Source organism: Nerophis lumbriciformis, linkage group LG29, assembly GCF_033978685.3.
Source record: "Nerophis lumbriciformis linkage group LG29, RoL_Nlum_v2.1, whole genome shotgun sequence".
NCBI classification, from domain to species: domain Eukaryota; kingdom Metazoa; phylum Chordata; class Actinopteri; order Syngnathiformes; family Syngnathidae; genus Nerophis; species Nerophis lumbriciformis.
This window is the reverse complement of record NC_084576.2, coordinates 2,647,710-2,675,168: the sequence shown is the minus strand read 5'-3', so window position 1 is coordinate 2,675,168 and position 27,459 is coordinate 2,647,710. Positions and strand designations below refer to the sequence as shown.

At 41.8% G+C, this 27,459-nt stretch overlaps 2 protein-coding genes across 3 annotated transcripts in view; one reads left to right on the top strand and one right to left on the bottom strand.

Annotated features, from left to right (window-relative positions):
- alpk3a (alpha-kinase 3a) overlaps positions 1-15,479 on the bottom strand; it is a 68,634-nt gene extending 53,155 nt beyond the window's left edge. The window contains exon 1 of the mRNA XM_061925224.2: positions 15,264-15,479. The gene's annotated coding sequence lies outside the window, so the exon portion shown is untranslated. The remainder of the gene's footprint in view (positions 1-15,263) is intronic.
- The window catches only part of malt3 (MALT paracaspase 3), a 48,565-nt gene that overhangs the window by 17,207 nt on the left and 3,899 nt on the right, over positions 1-27,459 (top strand). For both annotated transcript variants that reach the window (XM_061925225.2, XM_061925226.2), the window contains exons 8-13: positions 2,697-2,874; positions 2,969-3,043; positions 3,144-3,271; positions 11,054-11,203; positions 14,874-15,028; positions 18,719-18,835. In XM_061925225.2, the coding sequence (XP_061781209.1) occupies positions 2,697-2,874; positions 2,969-3,043; positions 3,144-3,271; positions 11,054-11,203; positions 14,874-15,028; positions 18,719-18,835 (803 nt within the window). The remainder of the gene's footprint in view (positions 1-2,696; positions 2,875-2,968; positions 3,044-3,143; positions 3,272-11,053; positions 11,204-14,873; positions 15,029-18,718; positions 18,836-27,459) is intronic.

The following is a 27,459-nucleotide window of genomic DNA, read 5'->3' as shown; positions in this document are numbered from 1 at the left end:
GACAGCAATGTGTTCATGTAAGATTTAATTTGGGATATGCCTTTTTTTAATGGGGAAAGACGTTAATGCCTCTTGAATTCATGTTAGCATTTAAGCTAGCGCCAGTCCGTCCGTGAGTTTGTTAAACTGCAGCTATCAATCCAGATTTTTCAATCATTTTAATTCGACAGTAATACTAACTGCCGAGTGTTTTAACTACTCTGCACTTGTACAACATAATAGATGCCATTTATCACATTAAAAAAATATACAGAGTGGAGGAGGACACAAACGCTAATGTAGAATAGCTATGTGAACTACAATGCTAACATTACACAACGATGCTGGTTTAGCCTATCCGCTGAACAAAAACAACTGCCACGTGTGTGACTGATTGATGAATAGTTTGTAGAGCTACAGGCTTTATTTTAAAATATGTAGCGAAGCCTGGCCTTCTTTTGTTTCAGAGCTGTTCCTCCATAAAGTGGTGGAACGGAGGACAGCCAGTGTGGCTGCGCCATGTGTACGTTGGTAAACCTCACAACCTCATAGCTTGGACTTTTAGCTTAGTAGCTAGAACACTCGTGTCTCATGCGGACGACTCAGACTCGAGTCCTGTGCGGAACGGAAAAGGCAGGGACTAAACCAGGCGGGTTAGAGTGGTGCCATGACCCGGAGGAAGGTGAGGTTTAGGGGGGGTGAGTGTAACGGAGGCCAGCCAGTGTCGCTGGGCCATGAGTACGTTGGTATACCTCACTCTTTGACAACCTCAAGAGCAGTGCTCGCTATCGTGTTGAAAGCTTGGGCTTTTAGCTCCGTAGCTGGCATGCTTGTCTCTCATGCGGACGACCCCGTGTTTGAGTCCCGTGCGGAACGGAAAAGGCAGGGACGGTTCAGGTCAAAGGCAGGATCATAGCCACGTTTTTCCTTCCGTGTCATAAAACCATCCATCCATCCCATCCATTTTCTACCGCTTATTCCCTTCGGGGTCGCGGGGGCGCTGGAGCCTATCTCAGCTACAATCGGGCGGAAGGCGGTGTACACTCTGGACAATTCGCCACCTCATCGCAGGGCCAACACAGATAGACAGACAACATTCACACTAAACCACATAATCTCAAAAGCAACTGTTTTCTCTGGAAAGTAGAACTAACAAGTGAGAGAGATGACACATTTTTCTTATATTTAGACCATTTTTAAAATAGTGACGTCCTGTCACTTCACGTCTGGTTGTGTTTCCTTGGTTAGTGTTTGTTTCCTGTAGGCGCTTTTATTTTTGTTCCCCTTCCTGCATGTTTCCCTGAGCGTTGGTTTCCCTCACCTGTCCCTGATTGGCAGCCTGGCACACCTGGTTGCAGTTGCCAATCAGGCTGCTATTTATGCCTGCTTCGCCGGTCTCGAGGATTGACTATGTTAGGGATCTTTTGTTGGATGCGTGACTTTGCCTCCTATTTTGAGTATATTAAAGACTCTTACCTGCACGTCGTTCACCTGTTTCCTGCATCTTACAAAATGCGGCTGCTAGACTTTTGACAAGAACAAGAAAGTTTGATCATATTACGCCTATACTGGCTCACCTGCACTGGCTTCCTGTGCACTTAAGATGTGACTTTAAGGTTTTACTACTTACGTATAAAATACTACACGGTCTAGCTCCGTCCTATCTTGTCGATTGCATTGTACCATATGTCCCGGCAAGAAATCTGCGTTCAAAGAACTCCGGCTTATTAGTGATTCCCAGAGCCCAAAAAAAGTCTGCGGGCTATAGAGCGTTTTCTATTCGGGCTCCAGTACTATGGAATGCCCTCCCGGTAACAATTAGAGATGCTACCTCAGGAGAAGCATTTAAGTCCCATCTTAAAACTCATTTGTATACTCTAGCCTTTAAATAGCCCCCCTGTTAGACCAGTTGATCTGCCGTTTCTTTTCTTTTCTCCTCTGCTCCCCTTTTCCTTGAGGGGGGGGGGGGGCACAGGTCCGGTGGCCATGGATGAAGTGCTGGCTGTCCAGAGTCGGGACCCGGGGTGGACCGCTCGCCTGTGCATCGGCTGGGAACATCTCTGCGCTGCTGACCCGTCTCCGCTCGGGATGGTGTCCTGCTGGCCCCACTATGGACTGGACTCTTACTATTATGTTGGATCCACTATGGACTGGACTCTCACAATATTATGTCAGACCCACTCGACATCCATTGCTTTCGGTCTCCCCTAGAGGGGGGGGGGTTACCCACATATGCGGTCCTCTCCAAGGTTTCTCATAGTCATTCACATCGACGTCCCACTGGGGTGAGTTTTTCCTTGCCCGTATGTGGGCTTTGTACCGAGGATGTCGTTGTGGCTTGTGCAGCCCTTTGAGACACTTGTGATTTAGGGCTATATAAATAAACATTGATTGATTGATTGATTGATCTTGCGGTCACAACTACCGCAGTCATGCGAGTTCCTGACACAGGACCTTCTAAATCCTAATTTGATTTGACATTTACGGAATACTCTAGCTATATAAAAAACAACCTGTAACGTAATCTGAAACAAGTCACGTGGTGTGGCTACGAAGAAATAAGTCCAGTTCACAGGAAGATGTAGTGACTATTTGTGGTTTTGGATGTCATTCTCATATCACTTTCACATAACATTTCAATGTATTTGCACATATTGTTTACCTCAAAGTCTGACTACAGCGTTCTCTTACTAAATCTAGAATTAATTTCTTTCCAGGTCTTTTCTACTATGCAGGACACGGCTTTGAGCGTGCGGCCAGAAATTACTTGGTACCTGTTGATGCTCCGGTGCCGTACCAAAGTGAAAATTGCCTGTGTGTTCAACGCATCATGCAGAGCATGCAGCAACGACAGACCGCACTGAGTGTTATCCTATTGGATACCTGCCGCAAATGGTAACTGTTACAGCGAATGAGTTTCTATTCAAAAAGTGTATCTGTCATTACAATGTGATGAGATTAACCTAAAAATTGTATGATGACCTTCAAGGTACAACCAGCAGTGCATACCATCAACCATCATGGCATTGGAGCCCAAGGGGAATACAGTATACGGTTACGCCACGTATGTCACTTTTCTGTTTAAATTCACCTACTTGGCATACACTTGAACATTTCAATTACTGTTATATTTTCTTCTGTTTGAATGATACTTGATGTACCAGATGTGAAGATGCTGTGGCTTTTGAGGTCCAGGATGGAGGGAAAAGCACAGGAGTCTTCACCAAATACTTGAACAAGCACATCCTTCAGGCGGAGAAGGTCACACACGTCTTGGAGAGGGTGTCAGAGGGTCAGTTGTCAACAAAATCATCTCCAATGCTGTAAATTAGACACTGGGAGCCTTTACATCCATGAGGTTGTTTGGTAGCGATGTGCGATATCACTGATTTTCTTTGCGATCCGATACCGAGTAAAATTCAGGCTGGTATTAAAGATACTGATCCAATACTGATACTTTGTGCAAATACACATGATGGGCCTGATAAAATTCCAAGAATTGTGTGTTTTCAAATAACATATATATAAACAACAGTAATAGTGTAAAAAAAGAGCAAATAATTGGAATGTAATGAGAAAAAACTGAACTTTTGAAGTCTATATTCAATAATAATATACTTAGTCACCTATACCCCAACGTTTTGTCTTTAAATATATATAATTCGTTTTTAGCATTTTTTTTTAAATAGAAATATATCAAAATGGCGCCCCCATACTTAACTTTTCAGTATGTGGCTCTTGGTGGAAAAAGTTTGGACACCCCTGATCTAAATTATTAGACGCTCTTAAAATAAGAATAAAATATATGTTACAAAGCTGACACAATATCTTATTTTTAGCATTTTTTTTAAATAAAAAAATATCAATATTAGGGCCGTGAATCTTTGGGCACCACACGATTCGATTCTTGGGGGTAACGATTCGATTTAGAATCGATTCTTGATTCAAAACAATTCTCGATTAAACAACAATACTTTTTAATAACAATTCTTTCCAGTTCTATGATCAACTAAATTCCTCCATAAAACAGATACACAGCTGTGATAAATTTCTGTATTACCTAAAAGAAAACAAATATGGGCATCGACCTCAACAATATGGATTTGCCTGAGTGGCTAGACAGGTCAGATTAAATCAATAGTTTTTTTTACTTTTTTGAATAGATTAAAAATCGTTACAAAAAAGAATCGCAATTTAATTGAATTTTTTTTTTTTTTTTTTGACACCCGTAATCAATATGGCCCCCGTGCATACTTTGACCCTTTCAGTATGCGACCCTTGGTGGAAAAATTTGGACACCCCTGAACTAAAGTATCAAAAGTATCGATATTTTGATTTGACAATCGGTATTGGAGCATAAAGATTTGGTATCGGCAGTATTGATATTTCAGTATCGAGCCGCACATCACTATTGTTCGGACGTCAAGTAAATAGATCTGAGTGGAACGCTTATTATCTCCCTGGAGCATTGGCAGGACTTCAGGCAGTTTGCATAATCACTCGCGACTCATTTTCCTCGATAGGTACTGCCCCTGGTAACATCTTATTTTTTTAAAGATAACATTAACAAGTCACCTTGTTCTTTTGAAATTCTCACTGTAGGCTCTGAGAACCGCAAGAAACCCGAGAGCTGCACAGCGCAAGACAGCTGCTCGGTTTTTCAGACCCTCCTCCCACAGCCCCCCCCAATGCTCCCACTCGCATGACTTTACTCGCAAATCAGCTGTGATGAGACAGGGCACCCTGCTGAGAGCACCGTGTGTCTGTTATTCGAGGCTCCAAATATGTAGCCACAGCTTAGACACTTTTTTATACAAAGATGTGAGATCTAAATTAGGATTTTAAATGACAACATTTTGTGTTTTTTAATGTTATCTAAAAGAAAAAAAAAGTATTTGGACAGTAGATTTTACACACAAATATGATGGAGTATTATGATCCATCCATCCATCCATCCATCTTCTTCCGCTTATCCGAGGTCGGGTCGTGGGGGCAGCAGCCTAAGCAGGGAAGCCCAGACTTCCCTCTCCCCAGCCACTTCGTCCAGCTCCTCCCGGGGGATCCCGAGGCGTTCCCAGGACAGCCGGGAGACATAGTCTTCCCAACGTGTCCTGGGTCTTCCTCGTGGCCTCCTACCGGTCGGACATGCCCTAAACACCTCCTTAGGGAGGCGCTCGGGTGGCATCCTGACCAGATGCCCGAACCACCTCATCTGGCTCCTCTCGATGTGGAGGAGCAGCGGCTTTACTTTGAGCTCCCCCCGGATGACAGAGCTTCTCACCCTATCTCTAAGGGAGAGCCCCGCCACCCGGCGGAGGAAACTCATTTCGGCCGCTTGTACCCGTGATCTTGTCCTTTCGGTCATAACCCAAAGCTCATGACCATAGGTGAGGATGGGAACGTAGATCGACCGGTAAATTGAGAGCTTTGCCTTCCGGCTCAGCTCCTTCTTCACCACAACGGATCGATACAGCGTCCGCATTACTGAAGACGCCGCACCGATCCGCCTGTCGATCTCACGATCCACTCTTCCCTCACTCGTGAACAAGACTCCGAGGTACTTGAACTCCTCCACTTGGGGCAAGATCTCCTCCCCAACCCGGAGATGGCACTTCACCCTTTTCCGGGCGAGAACCATGGACTCGGACTTGGAGGTGCTGATTCTCATCCCAGTCGCTTCACACTCAGCTGCGAACCGATCCAGTGAGAGCTGAAGATCCTGGCCAGATGAAGCCATCAGGACCAAATCATCTGCAAAAAGCAGAGACCTAATCCTGCAGCCACCAAACCGGATCCCCTCAACGCCTTGACTGCGCCTAGAAATTCTGTCCATAAAAGTTATGAACAGAATCGGTGACAAAGGGCAGCCTTGGCGGAGTCCAACCCTCACCGGAAACGTGTCCGACTTACTGCCAGCAATGCGAACCAAGCTCTGACACTGATCATACAGGGAGCGGACCGCCACAATCAGACAGTCCGAAACCCCATACTCTCTGAGCACTCCCCACAGGACTTCCCGAGGGACACGGTCGAATGCCTTCTCCAAGTCCACAAAGCACATGTAGACTGGTTGGGCAAACTCCCATGCACCCTCAAGGACCCTGCCGAGAGTATAGAGCTGGTCCACAGTTCCACGACCAGGACGAAAACCACACTGTTCCTCCTGAATCCGAGGTTCGACTATCCGGCGTAGCCTCCTCTCCAGTACACCTGAATAGACCTTACCGGGAAGGCTGAGGAGTGTGATCCCACGATAGTTAGAACACACCCTCCGGTTCCCCTTTTTAAAGAGAGGAACCACCACCCCGGTCTGCCAATCCAGAGGTACTGCCCCCGATGTCCACGCGATGCTGCAGAGTCTTGTCAACCAAGACAGCCCTACAGCATCCAGAGCCTTAAGGAACTCCGGGCGGATCTCATCCACCCCCGGGGCCTTGCCACCGAGGAGCTTTTTAACTACCTCAGCAACCTCAGCCCCAGAAATAGGAGAGCCCACCACAGATTCCCCAGGCACTGCTTCCTCATAGGAAGACGTGTTGGTGGGATTGAGGAGGTCTTCGAAGTATTCCCTCCACCGATCCACAACTTCCGCAGTCGAGGTCAGCAGAACACCATCCGCACCATACACTGTGTTGGTAGTGCACTGCTTCCCCTTCCTGAGGCGGCGGATGGTGGTCCAGAATCGCTTCGAAGACGTCCGGAAGTCGTTTTCCATGGCTTCCCCGAACTCCTCCCATGTCCGAGTTTTTGCCTCCGCGACCGCTGAAGCCGCAAACCGCTTGGCCTGTCGGTACCTGTCCGCTGCCTCAGGAGTCCCATGAGCCAAAAGAAGCCGATAGGACTCCTTCTTCAGCTTGACGGCATCCCTCACCGCCGGTGTCCACCAACGGGTTCTAGGATTACCGCCACGACAGGCACCAACTACCTTGCGGCCACAGCTCCAATCAGCCGCCTCGACAATAGAGGTGCGGAACATGGTCCACTCGGACTCAATGTCCAGCACCTCCCTCGTGACATGTTCAAAGTTCTTCCGGAGGTGGGAATTGAAACTCTCTCTGACAGGAGACTCTGCCAGACGTTCCCAGCAAACCCTCACAATGCGTTTGGGCCTGCCAGGTCTGTCCGGCATCCTCCCCCACCATCGCAGCCAACTCACCACCAGGTGGTGAGCGGTAGAAAGCTCCGCCCCTCTCTTCACCCGAGTGTCCAAAACATGAGGCCGCAAATCCGATGACACAACTACAAAGTCGATCATAGAACTGCGGCCTAGGGTGTCCTGGTGCCAAGTGCACATATGGACACCCTTATGCTTGAACATGGTGTTCGTTATGGACAATCCGTGACGGGCACAAAAGTCCAATAACAAAACACCACTTGGGTTCAGAGTATTATGATACCAAAATAAATTACAGTGTTAAAGGGGAACTGCACTTTTTGGGAATTTTGCATATCTTTCACAGTCCTGATGTCGATAAGAACGCATATGATTTTCTTTTTTTTATGCACTCTAACTTGTAAATAGACGCTAGCAAAAGTCAGCTAACAATAGATGGGGGTTGCTGTATTCTGCCTATAAAGCGCTTAAAAAACATTCTAAACACTTCCATCAATGTTTTATATACACGCTGTAACAGGCACAATCATAATTAAAGCTGCAAGCAGCGTTGGACGGGCCCGCGTATTTGGCAGGTGCTAGTCCTAAGTGTCCCAATACTTTTGTGTACTTTTAGTCTGAAGTGTCCCAAGACTTTTGTCTAGTGTACCTACCTTGTCTGCATTGTGTGGGCATTTTGGTGCTTCCTGCTTTTAAGCAGCCATCTTACAAAAACAGCAGTGCAGCAGCATCAGCGCAGCGGTTCTTTGAAGGCTCATAAAATCAAAACCGGAGCAGTTATAAAAAAACTGTTCTGTTAATTTATACACAAGGGTTTAATCTCTCTCCTGTGTTAGTTTGAAGCCGAAACGACAAACGCGCTCAGAGGAGATAGATTTTGAAGGAAGGTGACCGGTTTTTCCCAAAAAATTGTTTTGAAGGGGGAATAGCAAACTTCCTGTTGATTTTTGCTGGGGGTTGTCAATTTATGAAATGTAGGTCTAAGTGAGACCTACATAGAGGTTTTTGTTTCATGTCTCTCCGACCTTCCCAGGGAGAGTTACAGGCAGTTGTGTAAGATTTTTCATCCGAGGAGCAGTTTTTTGTGCGTTTTATAAAAAAATTGCTGTAGAGCACAATTTTTAGATTTGGGGTTAGGTTATTTCATTAGATCACAGTTTTAGCCAGTCCTGATGTGTGTGTTCAGTTTGGTGAGTTTTGAAGCATGTTAAGGGGGTCAAATTACAGCTCAAAGAGGCAAAAGTGACTGTTTTTAGTACTTTTTTGTATTGAAGGGGGAATTGCCAACTTCCTGTAGATTTTAGCCCGAGAATGTACCATTATGAAAGTTAGGTCTGAGTCAGACCTACATAGAGGTTTTTGTTTCATGTCTTTCCGACCTTCCTAGTTGGAGTTACAGGCGGTTTAGTTTTTTTTTTCCTAGGGGGCGCTAGAGCGCAATTTTGATTTTTGCGGTTCAGTTTTTTTACTAAAAGACAATTTTCGCAGGTCCTGATGGGTGGGTCAAATATGGTGAGTTTTGAAGCATGTTAAGTGGGTCAAATTAGTGCTCAAAGAGGCGGCGGAAGAATAATAAAGAATAAAGAATAAAACGAACAAATAACAATAGGTCCTTATGTCCCATTGCATAAGGACTCCCTGTGGGAGTCCTTTTGCAATGGGCCATTGCGGGCCCTAATAACATGTAATATTACCGTATGTTGATCATTTTAAGCATACTAATTTCAAAGACGCATCGTGACGTTAACTTTTTCCTTCAACAACACTGACTACAACTCATGCAGACTTCATGAGAGCCAACAAGAATTATACAACAATCACTTACTGGACACTTTCTGCTCTCACTGGAATGGTGACTGATGGTTTGTTTGTATGTTCCCATGAATAATTAATTATAATCCTCGCGAAGGGTTAAAAAAAAGAGTGGGTGCAAACCAGCGTCTTTCGCGTGTCTTTTTTGCCATCTCCGGGTCTAAATTGGCTGTCAAAGCTGACCAATTTCGCAGTTTATGTCCACATCATTTTACTATCCAGTATAATGTATATATAATAGAATTAACTTTCATGAGGTCAGAGATGAGAAAGCAGCTCACCAGCTGATGATGTTAATACAGCAGTATAAGGAAGTTGCTTCTCTCTGATCAAATATACGTACTTAAAATGGCAACTGCACTTTTGGGGAATTTTGCCTATCATTCACAATAATTATAAAAGACATGACAACAGATAGATTTTTAATGCATTCTAAATATTAAATAAACTTAAATAAAAGTTTGCTTACAGCAGAGAAAATGGGAGCTTCGCTATTCTGCCCATAAAATCGCATAAATAGCCCTTCAAAAAATGCCAACAATTTTTTATTTACATTTCGTGACTTGAATATTAACCAAGTATTAGTGATATTATTGTAAGCGCTAATCCAGACAAACTATTTATAGTGGTGACGTAATCACTTCAGTTTGTCCCTATGTTTACGTCATCGAGTGGTCTGCTGTTTCCTCGCTTCCCTGCTTTTACTATAAATGTGCCCGTTTGGATTTGGTTTTGGATGTTTATTTATTGGGTTTTACTGTGGGAATAAATGCAATAGACACAATGACGCTAATGGCTCCCATTGGCTAAATTGTTAGCTGACTTTTATTTACGAGTTAGAATGCCTTAAAAAAAAGACGTGTTCTTATCTCTAATAAGGATTGTGAATTATAGACACAATTCCAAAAAACGTGCAGTTCCACCAAAACTTGGTAAGAATAAAGTCATAACATTGAGACACGGTCATAGTTTTTATAGAGGAATCTCAAAATTCCTACACAGTGATCGACCGTCTAAAAGGGGTGGGAAGAAGCAGAGCTTGTTTGGTCCCACCTCTGTGCCATAAGCAGCATTCCAAAAAGAAACAAAGAACGAACTGTTTATCAAATGTAACTTAATTGCAGGTATCACTTTATATATGCGAATAAAGTCTGTTTTCTTAAATGATTTACATTTCCAGGTAGAAGTCTTACGTAAAAGACTTTACGATTGTAATATTTAGACTTTATTCTTTTGATTAGATTGTTTTTATCTTTTCATGTGGCAGTAATCTTACCTGAAGTCATACATGAAGATGTTCATTAACTGTAGGCTAATATTTTTATTTTATTTTATTTTTTTATAATGTTGGAATGCCAACATGTCAAGGGATGCACAGCAGCTTAAGAAAAATCAAGAAAAACACAAACTTTTGTTGTGTTTAAAAAGAAAAACACAGATTTTAATAATTCAGAGGAAGTACTATGTTATCGGCTTTCTGTGCAACAATTTCAAAACAATAAACTGCTGGAATTTTGTAACATAAATGCTACATAATGAGGAAGCAAAGTTGTTTATCTTGTTATTGAAAGCGGTCTGTTCTTTCCAGAAATCTTTTTATTTTCGTTTTGTAAATTCCACCACCTTATCTTATCTAGTTAATAATTTTATGGAATAGCTGCAAGACCAATTCTCCCCACACTATGTGTTTATAATCTCCCCTCTTGCTCAGATGTTTTTTTTCTTCTTCCTCATTTCTTTTTGGTTATTCATTGTTGATTTTTCCCTCGTGTTTTTTAATGTCTGCTTTTTTTTATTCCCCAAAGTTCCTTAGTGTCAACCATTGTGAATTCCATGAATATTTTCTTCACCTCAATAAATGCTATGAAGAAACTCAGGAAGTCCCATGTTGGAGAGGAGTGCAAGAGTTGTTAAAACTTTGGCTTCTGACTGTATGACTTATACAAGCCTGTGTTTTTCATAACCAACTCTCACTGCATGAGTCAGTCGTCTGACCAGACTTTAATTCGGAACATCTGCAACAAGCTGCACATGCTCCTGGGTTTTTATTCCAAAGTAAATTTGGCTTAAACTTTGTATGCCTGCCTTTAAGATTCTGCAAAAATGTGAATAACTTCTTAACAGAAGGCCTTCTTGTGTTTCCGTTAGATTTAGGCAGAGACCCACTGGTGAGAGGCAAGCAGGCTGTGGAAATCAAGCACACCTTGAAGGAACCTCGCTCGCTTGCAGATCCGGTTCGAACCGCCGGCTACACGAAGGAGCTGCGCCTGAGAGAATCTTGCTGGCGACAAGCAAATAGTACGTAACAGATTGTTTGGTGCCTCGCTGAAAAGGATGTTCCCTTTTTGTGAATCAAATATAATTAGCATTCATTCGTCATTCCATTTCAACTTGAATCATCACGATGGTGTTTTTGTTCACACCTCCTACACTATCACAGCATGTGACCCCCTATTTGAGAACGCTTCTGAAAGTTATTCTTGTCAAAGAAGCGACATTGTGAGATAGTTCCCTTTTTGTTCAGTGTTTATTCCTGTTTTGGTTGTCTGGATATATTTTTGACATGTCATCACTTCCTCAAATATATTTGAATTATGTTTAAAGTAATCTTATTATAAGCTGATCATGCATTACTAAATCTCCTTGCAATTATAGTTATGACTATATGTACAGTGTATACAGTACAGGCCAAAAGTTTGGACACACCTTCTCATTCAATGCGTTTTCTTTATTTTCATGACTATTTACATAGTAGATTGTAACTGAGTTGTGGAGTTATGTACTTAACAAAAAAAAGGTGAAATAACTGAAAACATGTTTTATATTCTAGTTTTTTCAAAATATTCACCCTTTGCTCTGATTACTGCTTTGCACACTCTTGGCATTCTCTCGATGAGCTTCAATCGTTTTGATGCCTTCAGTGACAATCTGCAAGGTAAATAGTCTTGAAAATAAAGAAAACCTATTGAAATGAGAAACTATGTCTACATTTTTGGCCTGTACTGTATATACACGCATCTAATGTATATACATATACAATAATATATATATATATATATATATATATATATATATATATATATATATATATATATGTATATGTGTATATACAGGTAAAAGCCAGTAAATTAGAATATTTTGAAAAACTTGATTTATTTCAGTAATTGCATTCAAAAGGTGTAACTTGTACATTATATTTATTCATTGCACACAGACTGATGCATTCAAATGTTTATTTCATTTAATTTTGATGATTTGAAGTGGCAACAAATGAAAATCCAAAATTCCGTGTGTCACAAAATTAGAATATTACTTAAGGCTAATACAAAAAAGGGATTTTTAGAAATGTTGGCCAACTTAAAAGTATGAAAATGAAAAATATGAGCATGTACAATACTCAATACTTGGTTGGAGCCCCTTTTGCCTCAAATACTGCGTTAATGCGGCGTGGCATGGAGTCGATGAGTTTCTGGCACTGCTCAGGTGTTATGAGAGCCCAGGTTGCTCTGATAGTGGCCTTCAACTCTTCTGCGTTTTTGAGTCTGGCATTCTGCATCTTCCTTTTCACAATACCCCACAGATTTTCTATGGGGCTAAGGTCAGGGGAGTTGGCGGGCCAATTTAGAACAGAAATACCATGGTCCGTAAACCAGGCACGGGTAGATTTTGCGCTGTGTGCAGGCGCCAAGTCCTGTTGGAACTTGAAATCTCCATCTCCATAGAGCAGGTCAGCAGCAGGAAGCATGAAGTGCTCTAAAACTTGCTGGTAGACGGCTGCGTTGACCCTGGATCTCAGGAAACAGAGTGGACCGACACCAGCAGATGACATGGCACCCCAAACCATCACTGATGGTGGAAACTTTACACTAGACTTCAGGCAACGTGGATCCTGTGCCTCTCCTGTCTTCCTCCAGACTCTGGGACCTCGATTTTCAAAGGAAATGCAAAATTTGCATGGTTGGGTGATGGTTTGGGGTGCCATGTCATCTGCTGGTGTCGGTCCACTCTGTTTCCTGAGATCCAGGGTCAACGCAGCCGTCTACCAGCAAGTTTTAGAGCACTTCATGCTTCCTGCTTTTCTCTTTTTAGCGTCTCGGGTGTAAACCGTGCATCACTTGTCGCTGTGCACCTTCACTCACAGGTTACACACGGGCATACGCCCATAAATAACACTTTTCAAAATAAAAGCAGCACAATTGTATTGCACGCACGACATAGATGTTTTTTTAAATGTATTTTGTAATTTGTGATTGCCGCTGTTCACATTCACTCACAATCGCGCACGAGCATACGTCCACACGGAAGTAATACAAATAACGCTTTTCAAAACAAAAGCAGCACCGTTGTATTGCACACACGAGATAGATACTTTTTTAAATGTATTTTGTAATTTATGATTGGCCTCACGCGGAGGCCGCAGAATGCCCAGGTTTGTTCTAAAATGCTGAGCGGTGACTCAAACTGAAGTTGAACAATTAATTCTACAAAACAGGAGTAAGTACAAGCAATAGAGATACCATTCCGCTATCAAAAGTTTGGAGCGGCCTCTAAAATGTTTGCCCACCTTCTCATGCTTTTGTTCTTACAATTTGCCGTGCCTTGAGCTCAAGAATCGAAACTGAAACGTAACTTGACGCATGTACCTAGCACACACATTCTCCACCATCTCTTTCACTCCAGGCTGGTACCTCATGACACCATTAATAATCATTTATGTGTGAGAGCGCATAAATAACAAGCAGGGTGCGTTCATTGTGTTTATCTTCTTTAAAGGGGAACATTATCACAATTTCAGAAGGGTTAAAACCATCAAAAATCAGTTCCCAGTGGCTTTACTTTATTTAGTTTTTTTCAAAATTTTACCCATCACGCAATATCCCTAAAAAAAGCTTCAAAGTGCCTGATTTTAACCATCGTTATATACACCCGTCCATTTTCCTGTGACGTCACATAGTGAAGCCAACACAAACAAACATGGCGCATAGAACAGCAAGATATAGCGACATTAGCTCGGATTCAGACTCGGATTTCAGCGGCTTAAGCGATTCAACAGATTACGCATGTATTGAAACGGATGGTTGTAGTGTGGAGGCAGGTAGCGAAAACCAAATTGAAGAAGAAACTGAAGCTATTGAGCCATATCGGTTTGAACCGTATGCAAGCGAAACCGACGAAAACGACACGACAGCCAGCGACACGGGAGAAAGCGAGGACGAATTCGGCGATCGCCTTCTAACCAACGATTGGTATGTGTTTGTTTGGCATTAAAGGAAACTAACAACTATGAACTAGGTTTACAGCATATGAAATACATTTGGCAACAACATGCACTTTGAGAGTGCAGACAGCCCAGTTTTCATCAATTAATATATTCTGTAGACATACCCTCATCCGCTATCTTTTCCTGAAAGCTGATCTGTCCAGTTTTGGAGTTGATGTCAGCAGGCCAGGGAAGCTAGGGTCGATATTCTTCTCTTGATCATCTTCGGTGAGCCAAGAAATCCAGGGGGTTTAGCACACTCGTCAGCGGGAACAAACTGCCGCCATTGCTTGCCGTGCTACCGAGGCCCTTTGTCCCTGAATTGCTCACACACTCCGGCAGATTCAATGGGGGTCTGGCGGCAGATTTCTTTGACTTTACGTTGTGACGTCATCGCTCCGAGAGCGAATAATAGAAAGGCGTTTAATTCGCCAAAATTCACCCATTTAGAGTTCGGAAATCGGTTAAAAAAATATATGGTCTTTTTTCTGCAACATCAAGGTATATATTGACGCTTACATAGGTCTGGTGATAATGTTCCCCTTTAAGTAGAACCAAGGACAAAGCTAGTGATTTCTAAGGCATTCGTATTCTGCAAAAAAGGAGATAAAATATTCCCTTTGAACAATTTGACCAATTATTTTGTTTTATTGATCTGATCAAATATTGTTGTAATTAATACATTTTCTTGTTACATGTCTTTCCCAGAGCTACCAAGAAAGAAGCGGCTGATTTTCCTTTGTCGGGTAGAAGTGGAAGTCAGCTTTTCAGCGTTGTTCTCAAATGTCATGGTGGCGTTTGGAGTTATCAAGACCACAGGCCCCAAAACGGACAACTGCACCATCGCTCTGAGCAGCATACCTGTAAATATTGTTTCTATTTTTTGACTACATGACCTAATACTATGACACATTCTGACAAATCACCTATAATACCACAAGGATTACTACATCAGATGACAGGAAACACCGTAAGTGAAGAACTAGCCAAGGCATTCACCACTGGCATGACGCCAGGCTTTGAACAGCATTAGAAATTCCATCTTGCTCACCGGGGTTGCTGACAGTTTCCATTAGAAGAAAAAAAAAGACCACTCACCCACGTTTCACAAGTCCGGGGAAATTACGTCCTTATATAGGCATCCAGCTTCCGCCTCAGTGAAACCACAAAGAGGAAGTATTGTAGTTAGTTTCCTTTTACTCAGTCTTCACTTTTTGTGCAATCCTGACATCTAGTGGCATATTCACCGCAGTATTTGGTAACTCATAACAAGGCGCATGAAGTGCTTAGATGTATAAGTTAAGAAAAAGAGGCCATGAATGATCATGTAAAATGTATATAGTCGCGAATGTTCAATAATAAAGTGCATCACCCCCGAAATGGTTTGTTCGACATGGATAGCGGCAAATGTAAATTTGAACACTTCACTCAACACGGACGTCATAAAGTCATCAAAGCTCACCTTTAAAGCATTCACACACAGTGCCAGCATTTTGGGAAAAGATGAGGTCATCGAAGAGAGGTAAAAATATAATAAATCATATAACAAATCTATCTGGCAGCATAGAAATGTATGTACCAGTTTCCCTTTTGCATCTAATTGTGGTGCGTTCAAAGACCCTCGATTAAGTTTAACTATTAATAACAAAAATTTAAATTTAACTAGTTTTTTTAAAGACGGGGCAGTTAACTCCCTGGAGAGGCAATATTATAGTCATTATAACAATAATGTGTTATTGTGATTATCAGTAGTATTATCCACTGATGACAATCCTTTGTGAATCAGATAATGTCTACTTTAGACTCTTAAATAAACAAAAATTTCATAAATTTTTATAATCATATTTAAGTGAATAAACTGAATATTTTATGTGTTTTTTTTTTATTCAGATTGTGGCTACTTTATATTGAATTCATGAAAAAAAAAAATACAAACTTTTATTTTAAAAACAAAAACTAATTATTCGGGCGGGTTAATCTAGATATGTTAAACCCATCTTTATAAAGTCAAAAACCCAAGGAAGGTTTTTAATTGTGTTTTTAAATGCTGATTTGAACCAAATCCATGCAATAATTTGTTTTTTTTGTGTGCATTTAAACATACCAAGTGTGTGTATAGGGTGGCGACTACAGTATTTTCCGGGCTATAGAGCGCATGGGTACATTTTCAACCCGCAGTGAGCAAACTCGACCAAAAGATGGCGCCCTAGCATTAACAATAACACACCTTTTCAGTGTCTCTGTCGGTGTTCAATGAAAATTATTTGTTGAATACAAATCATTATGGCCGTTAGCGAAGAAAATTCAATAAATTAACCGCACCGTTTTATAAGCAGGATGGTTCAAAGTAGAGATGTCCGATAATATCGGACTGCCGATATTATCGGCCAATAAATGCTTTAAAATGTAAAATTGGAAATTATCGGTATCGGTTTCAAAAAGTAAAATTTCTGACTTTTTAAAACGCCGCTGTATGGAGTGGTACTCGGACGTAGGGAGAAGTACAGAGCGCCAATAAACCGTAAAGGCACTTTTGCGTGCCGGCCCAATCACATAATACGGCTTTTCACACACACAAGTGAATGCCAACCATACTTGGTCAACAGCCATACAGGTCACACTAAGGGTGGCCGTATAAACAACTTTAACACTGTTACAAATATGCGCCACACTGTGAACCCACACCAAACAAGAATGACAAAACACATTTCGGGAGAACATCCGCACCGTAACACAACATAAACACAACAGAACAAATACCCAGAACCCCTTGCAGCACTAACTCTTCCGGGACGCTACAATATACACCCCCCTGCTAACCCCTATCCCCCGCCCCCCAACCTCCTCATGCTCTCTCAGCCCTATCATGTCCCAAATTCCAAGCTGCTGTTTTGAGACATGTTAAAATAATAATGCACTTTGTGACATCAATAATAAATATGGCAGTGCCATGTTGGCATTTTTTTCCATAATTTGAGTTGATTTATTTTGGAAAACCTTGTTACATTGTTTAATGCATCCAGCGGGGCATCACAACAAAATTAGGCATAATAATGTGTTAATTCCACGACTGTATATATCGGTATCGGTTGATATCGGACTCGGTAATTAAGAGTTGGACAATATCGGATATCGGCAAAAAAGCCATTATCGGAAATCTTTAGTTCAAAGCGTGGGAAAAAAGTAGCGGCGCTAGCGCCGCCCTCAACTGGTTCCGGTCGTACCTAACCGACAGGAGTTTTTGTGTAAAAGTAGACAGTTTTATGTCGTCCACAGCTCCTTTACCACATGGGGTCCCCCAGGGCTCAATCCTTGCCCCAATTTTATTTGCGCTTTACCTTCTCCCCCTTGGTTCTATTTTTAGGAAGTACAGTATTGCATTTCATTTTTATGCCGATGATTGCCAGATTTATTTTCCCATGGCACAAAATAACACGGTTCAACGTCTTATTGACTGCCTGCACGACATCAAAGTCTGGCTTTCAGCTAACTTCCTGAGCCTAAATGAAGATAAAACAGAAGTTATGTTGTTCGGTCCAAGTCGCTCTCCCTCCCCCAACGTTGACCTCGGCACTCTGACCCCGTATCTCAGCGACTGTGTCACAAACCTGGGGGTAAAGTTTGACTCAGATTTTAAATTCGAAAAACAAATCAGCAGCGTCGTTCAAAAAAGCTTTTATCAATTACGCCAAATAGCGAAAGTGAAACCGCTTCTATCAAGACATGATCTTGAGAAATTAATCCACGCTTTTATCTCGACTCGTCTTGATTATTGTAATGCCCTGTATGTTGGCATTAGCCAGGCCTCCCTCGCCCGCCTGCAGCTCGTGCAGAACTCTGCTGCTCGTCTGCTAACACAGACCCGCAGACGTGAGCACATCACCCCTATTTTAGCGTCCCTTCACTGGCTCCCTGTGCGTTACCGAATACATTTTAAACTCCTTTTATTTGTTTTTAAATGTCTAAACAACCTCGCGCCAACCTATCTCTCCGACCTCCTTCAGCCTTACTGCCCCACCCGATCCTTAAGATCAGCCGATCAGCTGCTGTTGACGGTCCCTGACACAAGGCTGAAGCTTAGAGGTGACAGAGCTTTCGCCGTTGCTGCTCCCAAGCTCTGGAACGACCTACCCCTGAGTGTTAGACAAGCCTCCTCTCTTCCTGTTTTTAAATCTCTCTTAAAAACATACTTTTATTCCATGGCTTTTAACACTGAGTGATATCCATCCTGCAATGGCGCCCCATAATACACCTGCTGTGATCCTGTTTTTATGTTTTTATGTTTTTATTAATTCTATTTTAATTATTTATTTTTTATCGTGTTCTGTTTGTGTTGTGTTGTGTTTGCTCGGTACTCGTTTTATCTTTTAACCTGCTCATTGTACAGCACTTTGGCTACCCCTGTGGTAAATTTTAAATGTGCTCTATAAATAAAGTTGATTTGATTTGATTTAATAAAATATATTTTTAGGTTTAGGGTGGAATGGGGGGGGCTTTAGGAGTTTAGTGTTTGGGGGCCCAGAATTTAGTGCTATTTTTGTGTGCATTCTCAGCCCATGGAAGACATTTTTTCTGGGCCCGGAAGGATGGAGGAGATGGAGGAGATGGACTCCATACTCTTTAACAAAGCTGACTGTACTCTGCGAGTGTGTGGACTTCAAAAACTTCAGGTACGTGTGCCACCGGTCAAAGTCTTTGAACAGTCTCCAAACTTAAATTATGACAGTTTGACAGAAGAGTGAAAGCAACATACGTTTCAACAGGTGCCCAAAGTATTAGCACATTGTTCTTTGTAAAAAGAGCACCCCTGGTCTAGTGCCTCTCAGACGCTTTATCACCTTGTCCCTTTTTCTTAAGCAGTTTTGGCATAGCTTGGATTTGTTTAGGTGAATTATTAGGGCTCTCGTCAACAAAAGATTTTCATAGTTGAATCTGATTCATTAGATTTTGTCATTTTCGATGATCAGTCTAATCTATGGTGTTGTTTTTTTTAAGACAAATAAACATATGGTGATATGTGTACCGTAGTAGTGTACACTGACTGGTCACTAGGGGTCAGTAGCGACACATGGATGTGCTGTAGCGTGAATGCGTGAATATTCCAAAGTTAATTAAAAGTACTTACGGATGGAGTACAGTCTTTCACAACAAAGATCTCATTTGCGACTTTTTACACCTCAGGAAAAAGCTAAACCAAAGTTTGTGAGGAGCTAAACTCCAAGAAGACATTAAACATGACTAAATAAAGGAAGTAAAAGTTGTAACAAAGTTTCTGTCTGTAAACCTGCGGAAGGATTTTTTCTTTTGCGGGCCGCGACGTGTCCAATTTCCGGCGAGCAATCCCACCAGGATCGACAGCGGGATTTTAATCTGACAGCAGCAGGGACGTGCACATGATTATAGAGGGGCAGGGGCTCAAAGTCAGAAAAGGGCAGGACATTTTTTTTTGGTCCTTTACACAATATGGAAATGAATGTAAAATTAAATTTGCTAATAGGAAGCTAACTATACAACTATACTATACTGCAATATTTGATAAGACCTCTTCTCCTACATCACTTGTATCTCCTTCAACTTCCCCCTCATCTATGGCTTCCTCTGCAGTAGTATCATCTGCCTCCCTTCCTGTGGATTCTTCCTCCCCAACATTTACCGGGATTTCTATGGCTTCCTCTGTGTCAGGAGTTGCATCTAAAGCCTCTTTTCTCTCAGGTGTTGCTTCTACACTCGCCACCTCCTCTCTCTCAGGTGTTGCTTCTAAGGTCTCTGCCTCTCTCTCAGGTGTGACACTTTCTGAGGTCTGTGGTCTTTCTTCAATTCTGGTGCTAGTACTTGGTTTTAGCCATGCATTAAGAGGTCTGCTACCCTTAGCTGCTTCCTGGCGCTCTTTCTCCTTCCTTTTCTGTATCCTTTATTTTTTTGGCATTGTGCTGCAGGCATAATCAACATGAATCAAGTTTAAATACAGATGGTAATATTCCTAACAGATAACCTACATCTTATATCCCCAGAATGCTGAAATTATTATTATTATTATTAATAATAATAATAATAATAATGATAATAATGGGATGAGAATCAGCACCTCCAAGTCCGAGTCCATGGTTCTCGCCTGGAAAAGGGTGGAATGCCATCTTCGGGTTGGGGAGGAGACCCTGCCCCAAGTGGAGGAGTTCAAGTACCTCGGAGTCTTGTTCACGAGTGAGGGAAGAGTGGATCGTGAGATCGACAGGCGGATCGGTGCGGCGTCTTCAGTAATGCGGACGCTGTATCGATCCGTTGTGGTGAAGAAGGAGCTGAGCCGGAAGGCAAAGCTCTCAATTTACCGGTCGATCTACGTTCCCATCCTCACCTATGGTCATGAGCTTTGGGTTATGACCGAAAGGACAAGATCACGGGTACAAGCGGCCGAAATGAGTTTCCTCCGCCGGGTGGCGGGTCTCTCCCTTAGAGATAGGGTGAGAAGCTCTGTCATCCGGGGGGAGCTCAAAGTAAAGCCGCTGCTCCTCCACATGGAGAGGAGCCAGATGAGGTGGTTCGGGCATCTGGTCAGGATGCCACCCGATCGCCTCCCTCGGGAGGTGTTTAGGGCACGTCCGACCGGTAGGAGGCCACGGGGAAGACCCAGGACACGTTGGGAAGACTATGTCTCCCGGCTGGCCTGGGAACGCCTCGGGATCCTCCGGGAGGAGCTGGACGAAGTGGCTGGGGAGAGGGAAGTCTGGGCTTCCCTGCTTAGGCTGCTGCCCCCGCGACCCGACCTCGGATAAGCGGAAGAAGATGGATGGATGGATGGATTATTATTATTATTATTATTATTATTATTATCATCATCATCATCATCATCATCATCATTATCATTATTCTTATTATCGTTATTATTATTATTATTTTGTTAACCCACACAGAAATAGCAAAGTCACTATAAACTTTATATCTAAACCTCTACTGTGAGAGAAATGTGATCCGCCGTAAACACAGTGCATTTTATTTTGAAAATTAACCCGGTGTTTTATTTTGTATTTCGTACACTACTTCCTGTCCCGCACGATCCGCTCTGCTCTGTGCGGATTTGATGTGCCGTGCTCCGACGTCCGGCAAAAACAGAAGCTGACACATTGAATAATAGAATAATACAGCGTTTTTCTGAAATATTACCCATATTAGATGCTGAATAAGTGGACGGCGACTAGACCATAACTCACAGGTTCAAGTTGCTCGACTGTCACGTGACGTCTCCTCAGCGCCGCAGTTGGCTCTCTCTCCTCTCACTTACTCACTCACTCGCCCTCTCTCTCTCTCTCTCTCTCTGGCGGAAGCGGCAGGCTCAAACAACCCGGTATTACAAGAAAACGTGGAGTTTTTGTACCGCTGTTTTTTTTTTACATCCCTGACAGGAATTTATTATTGTTGTTCAAAGAAAAAAAAAAGAAGAAAAAAAAACACACACACACAGGCAGAGGGCACTTTTTAAGACGAGGCAAAAAGGGCAGGGGCTCAAGCACCCGTAGGGCCCTATGTGTGCACGTGCCTGGACAGCAGCATGTCCCGAAAGCCTCCATCATGTCCTCCATGTACAAACCCTGTTTCCATATGAGTTGGGAAATTGTGTTAGATGTAAATATAAACGGAATACAATTATTTGCAAATCCTTTTCAACCCATATTCAATTGAATGCACTACAAAGACAAGATATTTGATGTTCAAACTCATAAACTTTATTTTTTTTTTTTGCAAATAATAATTAACTTAGAATTTCATGGCTGCAACACGTGCCAAAGTAGTTGGGAAAGGGCATGTTCACCACTGTGTTACATCACCTTTTCTTTTAACAACACTCAATAAACTAATTGTTGAAGCTTTGAAAGTGGAATTCTTTCCCAATCTTGTTTTATGTAGAGCTTCAGTCGTTCAACAGTCCGGGGTCTCCGTTGTCGTATTTTACGCTTCATAATGCGTCACACATTTTCGATGGGAGACAGGTCTGGACTGCAGGCGGGCCAGGAAAGTACCCGCACTCTTTTTTTACAAAGCCACGCTGTTGTAACACGTGCTGAATGTGGCTTGGCATTGTCTTGCTGAAATAAGCAGGGGTGTCCATGAAAAAGACGGCGCTTAGATGGCAGCATATGTTGTTCAAAAACCTGTATGTACCTTTCAGCATTAATGGTGCCTTCACAGATGTGTAAGTTACCCATGCCTTGGGCACTAATGCACCCCCATAATTTTTGAACTTTGCGTCGATAACAGTCTGGATGGTTCGCTTCCCCTTTGGTCCGGATGACACGATGTCAAATATTTCCAAAAACAATTTGAAATGTGGACTCGTCAGACCACAGAACACTTTTCCACTTTGCATGAGTCCATCTTAGATGATCTCGGGCCCAGAGAAGCCGGCGGCATTTCTGGATGTTGTTGGTAAATGGCTTTCGCTTTGCATAGTAGAGCTTTAACTTGCACTTGCAGATGTAGCGACCAACTGTATTTAGTGACAGTGGTTTTCTGAAGTGTTCCTGAGCCCATGTGGTGATATCCTTTAGAGATTGATGTTGGTTTTTGATACAGTGCCGTCTGAGGGATCGAAGGTCACGGTCATTCAATGTTGGTTTCTGGCCATGCCGCTTACGTGGAGCCGAGGTGGGTAGAGTAGCCAGTAATTGTACTCAAGTAAGAGTACTGTTACTTTAGAGATTTATTACTCAAGTAAAAGTAAGGAGTAGTCACCCAAATATTTACTTGAGTAAAAGTAAAAAGTATGTTGTGAAAAAACTACTCAAGTACTGAGTAACTGATGAGTAACATACACACACATATCATATATATATATATATATATATATATATATATATATATATATATATATATATATATATATATATATATATATATATTATATACACACACACACACACATATATATATATATACACACATATATATATATGTATATACACACACATTTATATATATATACATATATATATGTATATATATATATATACACATATATATATACAGTATATAATTTATATTTATTTATTTTGCCGTTTTTGTTTACATGTTAAAGGTGTTTTAATGAATATACATGCATGTTTAACACATATAGATTCCTTTCTTTCATGAAGACAAGAATATAAGTTGGCGTATTACCTGATTCTGATGACTTGTATTGATTGTAATCAGACAGTAGTGATAACGGCCACGTTTTCAAATGGAGGAGAAAAAAAGTTACTCCTTTCTGTCTAATACCACATGAAAGTGGTTGGTTTTTGGCATCTAATTTGTCCAGCTTCCATATTCGTTTTTATACACTTTACAAGAAATACATTGGCGGCAAACTCCGTAGCTTGCTAGCTTGTTTGCGCTGGCTTTCGGAGACTCTTATTTTGAAAGCGCATGCGCGATGGAGCAGGACTTTTATTGTGAAGACTGGAACTGTGCAGTCAGTCTTTAGGCTTTTGACGGGAAAAATTGTCTTTTTTCCTTCACAGTTTTGATTGATTGATTGAAATGTTTATTAGTAGATTGCACAGTACAGTACATATTCCGTACAATTGACCACTAAATGGTAACACCCCAATAAGTTTGTCAACTTGTTTAAGTCAGGTCATGTGACCCTTAGCTCTGTTTGATTGGTCCAACGTCACCAGTGACTGCATCTGATTGGTGGAACGGAGTGAACGTCACCAGTGACTGTATTTGTTGAAAGGCAGGCACTATGAAGGTCTGTCTGACAGACCAAAACAAACAAAGCGTGCATTAACAGATCGATAAAAATTAGTAGCGAGTAGCGAGCTGAATGTAGATAAAAGTAGCGGAGTAAAAGTAGCGTTTCTTCTCTATAAATACAGGTAAAGGCCAGTAAATTAGAATATTTTGAAAAACTTTATTTATTTCAGTAATTGCATTCAAAAGGTGTAACTTGTACATTATATTTATTCATTGCACACAGACTGATGCATTCAAATGTTTATTTCATTTAATTTTGATGATTTGAAGTGGCAACAAATGAAAATCCAAAATTCCGTGTGTCACAAAATTAGAATATTACTTAAGGCTAATACAAAAAAGGGATTTTTAGAAATGTTGGCCAACTGAAAAGTATGAAAATGAAAAATATGAGCATGTACAATACTCAATACTTGGTTGGAGCTCCTTTTGCCTCAATTACTGCGTTAATGCGGCGTGGCATGGAGTCGATGAGTTTCTGGCACTGCTCAGGTGTTATGAGAGCCCAGGTTGCTCTGATAGTGGCCTTCAACTCTTCTGCGTTTTTGGGTCTGGCATTCTGCATCTTCCTTTTCACAATACCCCACAGATTTTCTATGGGGCTAAGGTCAGGGGAGTTGGCGGGCCAATTTAGAACAGAAATACCATGGTCCGTAAACCAGGCACGGGTAGATTTTGCGCTGTGTGCAGGCGCCAAGTCCTGTTGGAACTTGAAATCTCCATCTCCATAGAGCAGGTCAGCAGCAGGAAGCATGAAGTGCTCTAAAACTTGCTGGTAGACGGCTGCGTTGACCCTGGATCTCAGGAAACAGAGTGGACCGACACCAGCAGATGACATGGCACCCCAAACCATTACTGATGGTGGAAACTTTACACTAGACTTCAGGCAACGTGGATCCTGTGCCTCTCCTGTCTTCCTCCAGACTCTGGGACCTCGATTTCCAAAGGAAATGCAAAATTTGCATGGTTGGGTGATGGTTTGGGGTGCCATGTCATCTGCTGGTGTCGGTCCACTCTGTTTCCTGAGATCCAGGGTCAACGCAGCCGTCTACCAGCAAGTTTTAGAGCACTTCATGCTTCCTGCTGCTGACCTGCTCTATGGAGATGGAGATTTCAAGTTCCAACAGGACTTGGCGCCTGCACACAGCGCAAAATCTACCCGTGCCTGGTTTACGGACCATGGTATTTCTGTTCTAAATTGGCCCGCCAACTCCCCTGACCTTAGCCCCATAGAAAATCTGTGGGGTATTGTGAAAAGGAAGATGCAGAATGCCAGACCCAAAAACGCAGAAGAGTTGAAGGCCACTATCAGAGCAACCTGGGCTCTCATAACACCTGAGCAGTGCCAGAAACTCATCGACTCCATGCCACGCCGCATTAACGCAGTAATTGAGGCAAAAGGAGCTCCAACCAAGTATTGAGTATTGTACATGCTCATATTTTTCATTTTCATACTTTTCAGTTGGCCAACATTTCTAAAAATCCCTTTTTTGTATTAGCCTTAAGTAATATTCTAATTTTGTGACACACGGAATTTTGGATTTTCATTTGTTGCCACTTCAAATCATCAAAATTAAATGAAATAAACATTTGAATGCATCAGTCTGTGTGCAATGAATAAATATAATGTACAAGTTACACCTTTTGAATGCAATTACTGAAATAAATCAAGTTTTTCAAAATATTCTAATTTACTGGCTTTTACCTGTATACTCAAGTAAAAGTAAAAGTATGTTGCATTAAAACTACTCTTAGAAGTACAATTTATCCCAAAAGTTACTCAACTAGATGTAACGGAGTAAATGTAGCGCGTTACTACCCACCTCTGACGTGGAGTGATTTCTCCATATTCTCTGAACCTTTTGATGATATTATGGACCGTAGGTGGTGAAATCTCTAAATTTCTTGCAATTGCACTTTGAGAAACGTTGTTCTTAAACTGTTTGACTATTTGCTCACGCAGTCGTGGACAAAGGGGTGTACCTCGCCCCATCCTTTCTTGTGAAAGACTGAGCATTTTTTGGGAAGTTGTTTTTAATACCCAATCATGGCACCCACCTGTTCCCAATTAGCCTGCACACCTGTGGGATGTTCCAAATAAGTGTTTGATGAGCATTCCTCAACTTTATCAGTATTTATTGCCACCTTTCCCAACTTCTTTGTCACGTGTTGCTGGCATCAAATTCTAAAGTTAATGATTATTTGCAAAAAAAAAAAAAATGTTTATCAGTTTGAACACCAAATATGTTGTCTTTGTAGCATATTCAACTGAATATGGGTTGAAAATGATTTGCAAATCATTGTATTCCGTTTATATTTACATCTAACACAATTTCCCAACTCATATGGAAACGGGGTTTGTAGAAATACCCTCCCAACACTATTAGTAAAATATTCTTGTGTGCAGACAATCGCCCTAAATTCCGGACTGTAAGCCGCTACTGCTTAAAAAACGGTGCGCCTAAAGGTGTGTTATTGTTAGTGCTAGGGCGCCCTCTTTTTGGACAAGTTCGCTCACAGCAGGTGCTTCGGGATGAACACATTACTGCTTTGAACACTCTTGGCATTCTCTCAATGAGCTTCAAGCACACCTGTGAAGGGAAAACCATTTCAGGTGACTACCTCTTGAAGCTCATCGAGAGAACGCCTAGAGTGTTCAAATCAAAGCAGTAATCAGAGCAATGGGTGGCTATTTTGAAGAAACTAGAATATAAAACATGTTTTCAGTTATTTCAATCAATCAATCAATCAATCAATCTTTATTTATATAGCCCTAAATCACAAGTGTCTCAAAGGGCTGCACAAGCCACAACGACATCCTCGGTACAAAGCCCACATACGGGCAAGGAAAAACTCACCCCAGTGGGACGTCGATGTGAATGACTATGAGAAACCTTGGAGAGGACCGCATATGTGGGTAACCCCCCCCCTCTAGGGGAGACCGAAAGCAATGGATGTCGAGTGGGTCTGACATAATATTGTGAGAGTCCAGTCCATAGTGGATCCAACATAATAGTAAGAGTCCAGTCCATAGTCCTTTTTTTGTTAAGTACATAACTCCACATGCGTTCATTCATAGTTTTGATGCCTTCAGTGACAATCTACAATGTAAATAGTCATGAAAATAAAGAATGAGAAGGTGTGTCCAAACTTTTGACCGGTACTGTATATGCTTACAGCATGTTTAAAAAACCATGGAGGTTTTTTTAGAGCGCTTAATAGGCGAACTAGAGCGAAGACCTTTACCTCCATTGTTAGCTGACTCTTGCTAGCGTTTATTTACGAGTTAGAATGCATAAAAAAAGAAAAAACATGTTTATTTGTCTCACGTAAGGCTTGTGAATGATAGGCAAACAACATTTTTTCTTTAAAGTTATCTTTAACTAGCTTCTCTGACGATTCAACTGTAAAACCACTTGATAGTGGAATCAGATCACAAATCAAATCGTTTAATATTTGCCTATTTAAAGACAACCTTAGTGATGATATTCAATCAATCAATCTTTATTTATATAGCCCTAGATCACAAGTGTCTCAAAGGGCTGCACAAGCCACAACGACATCC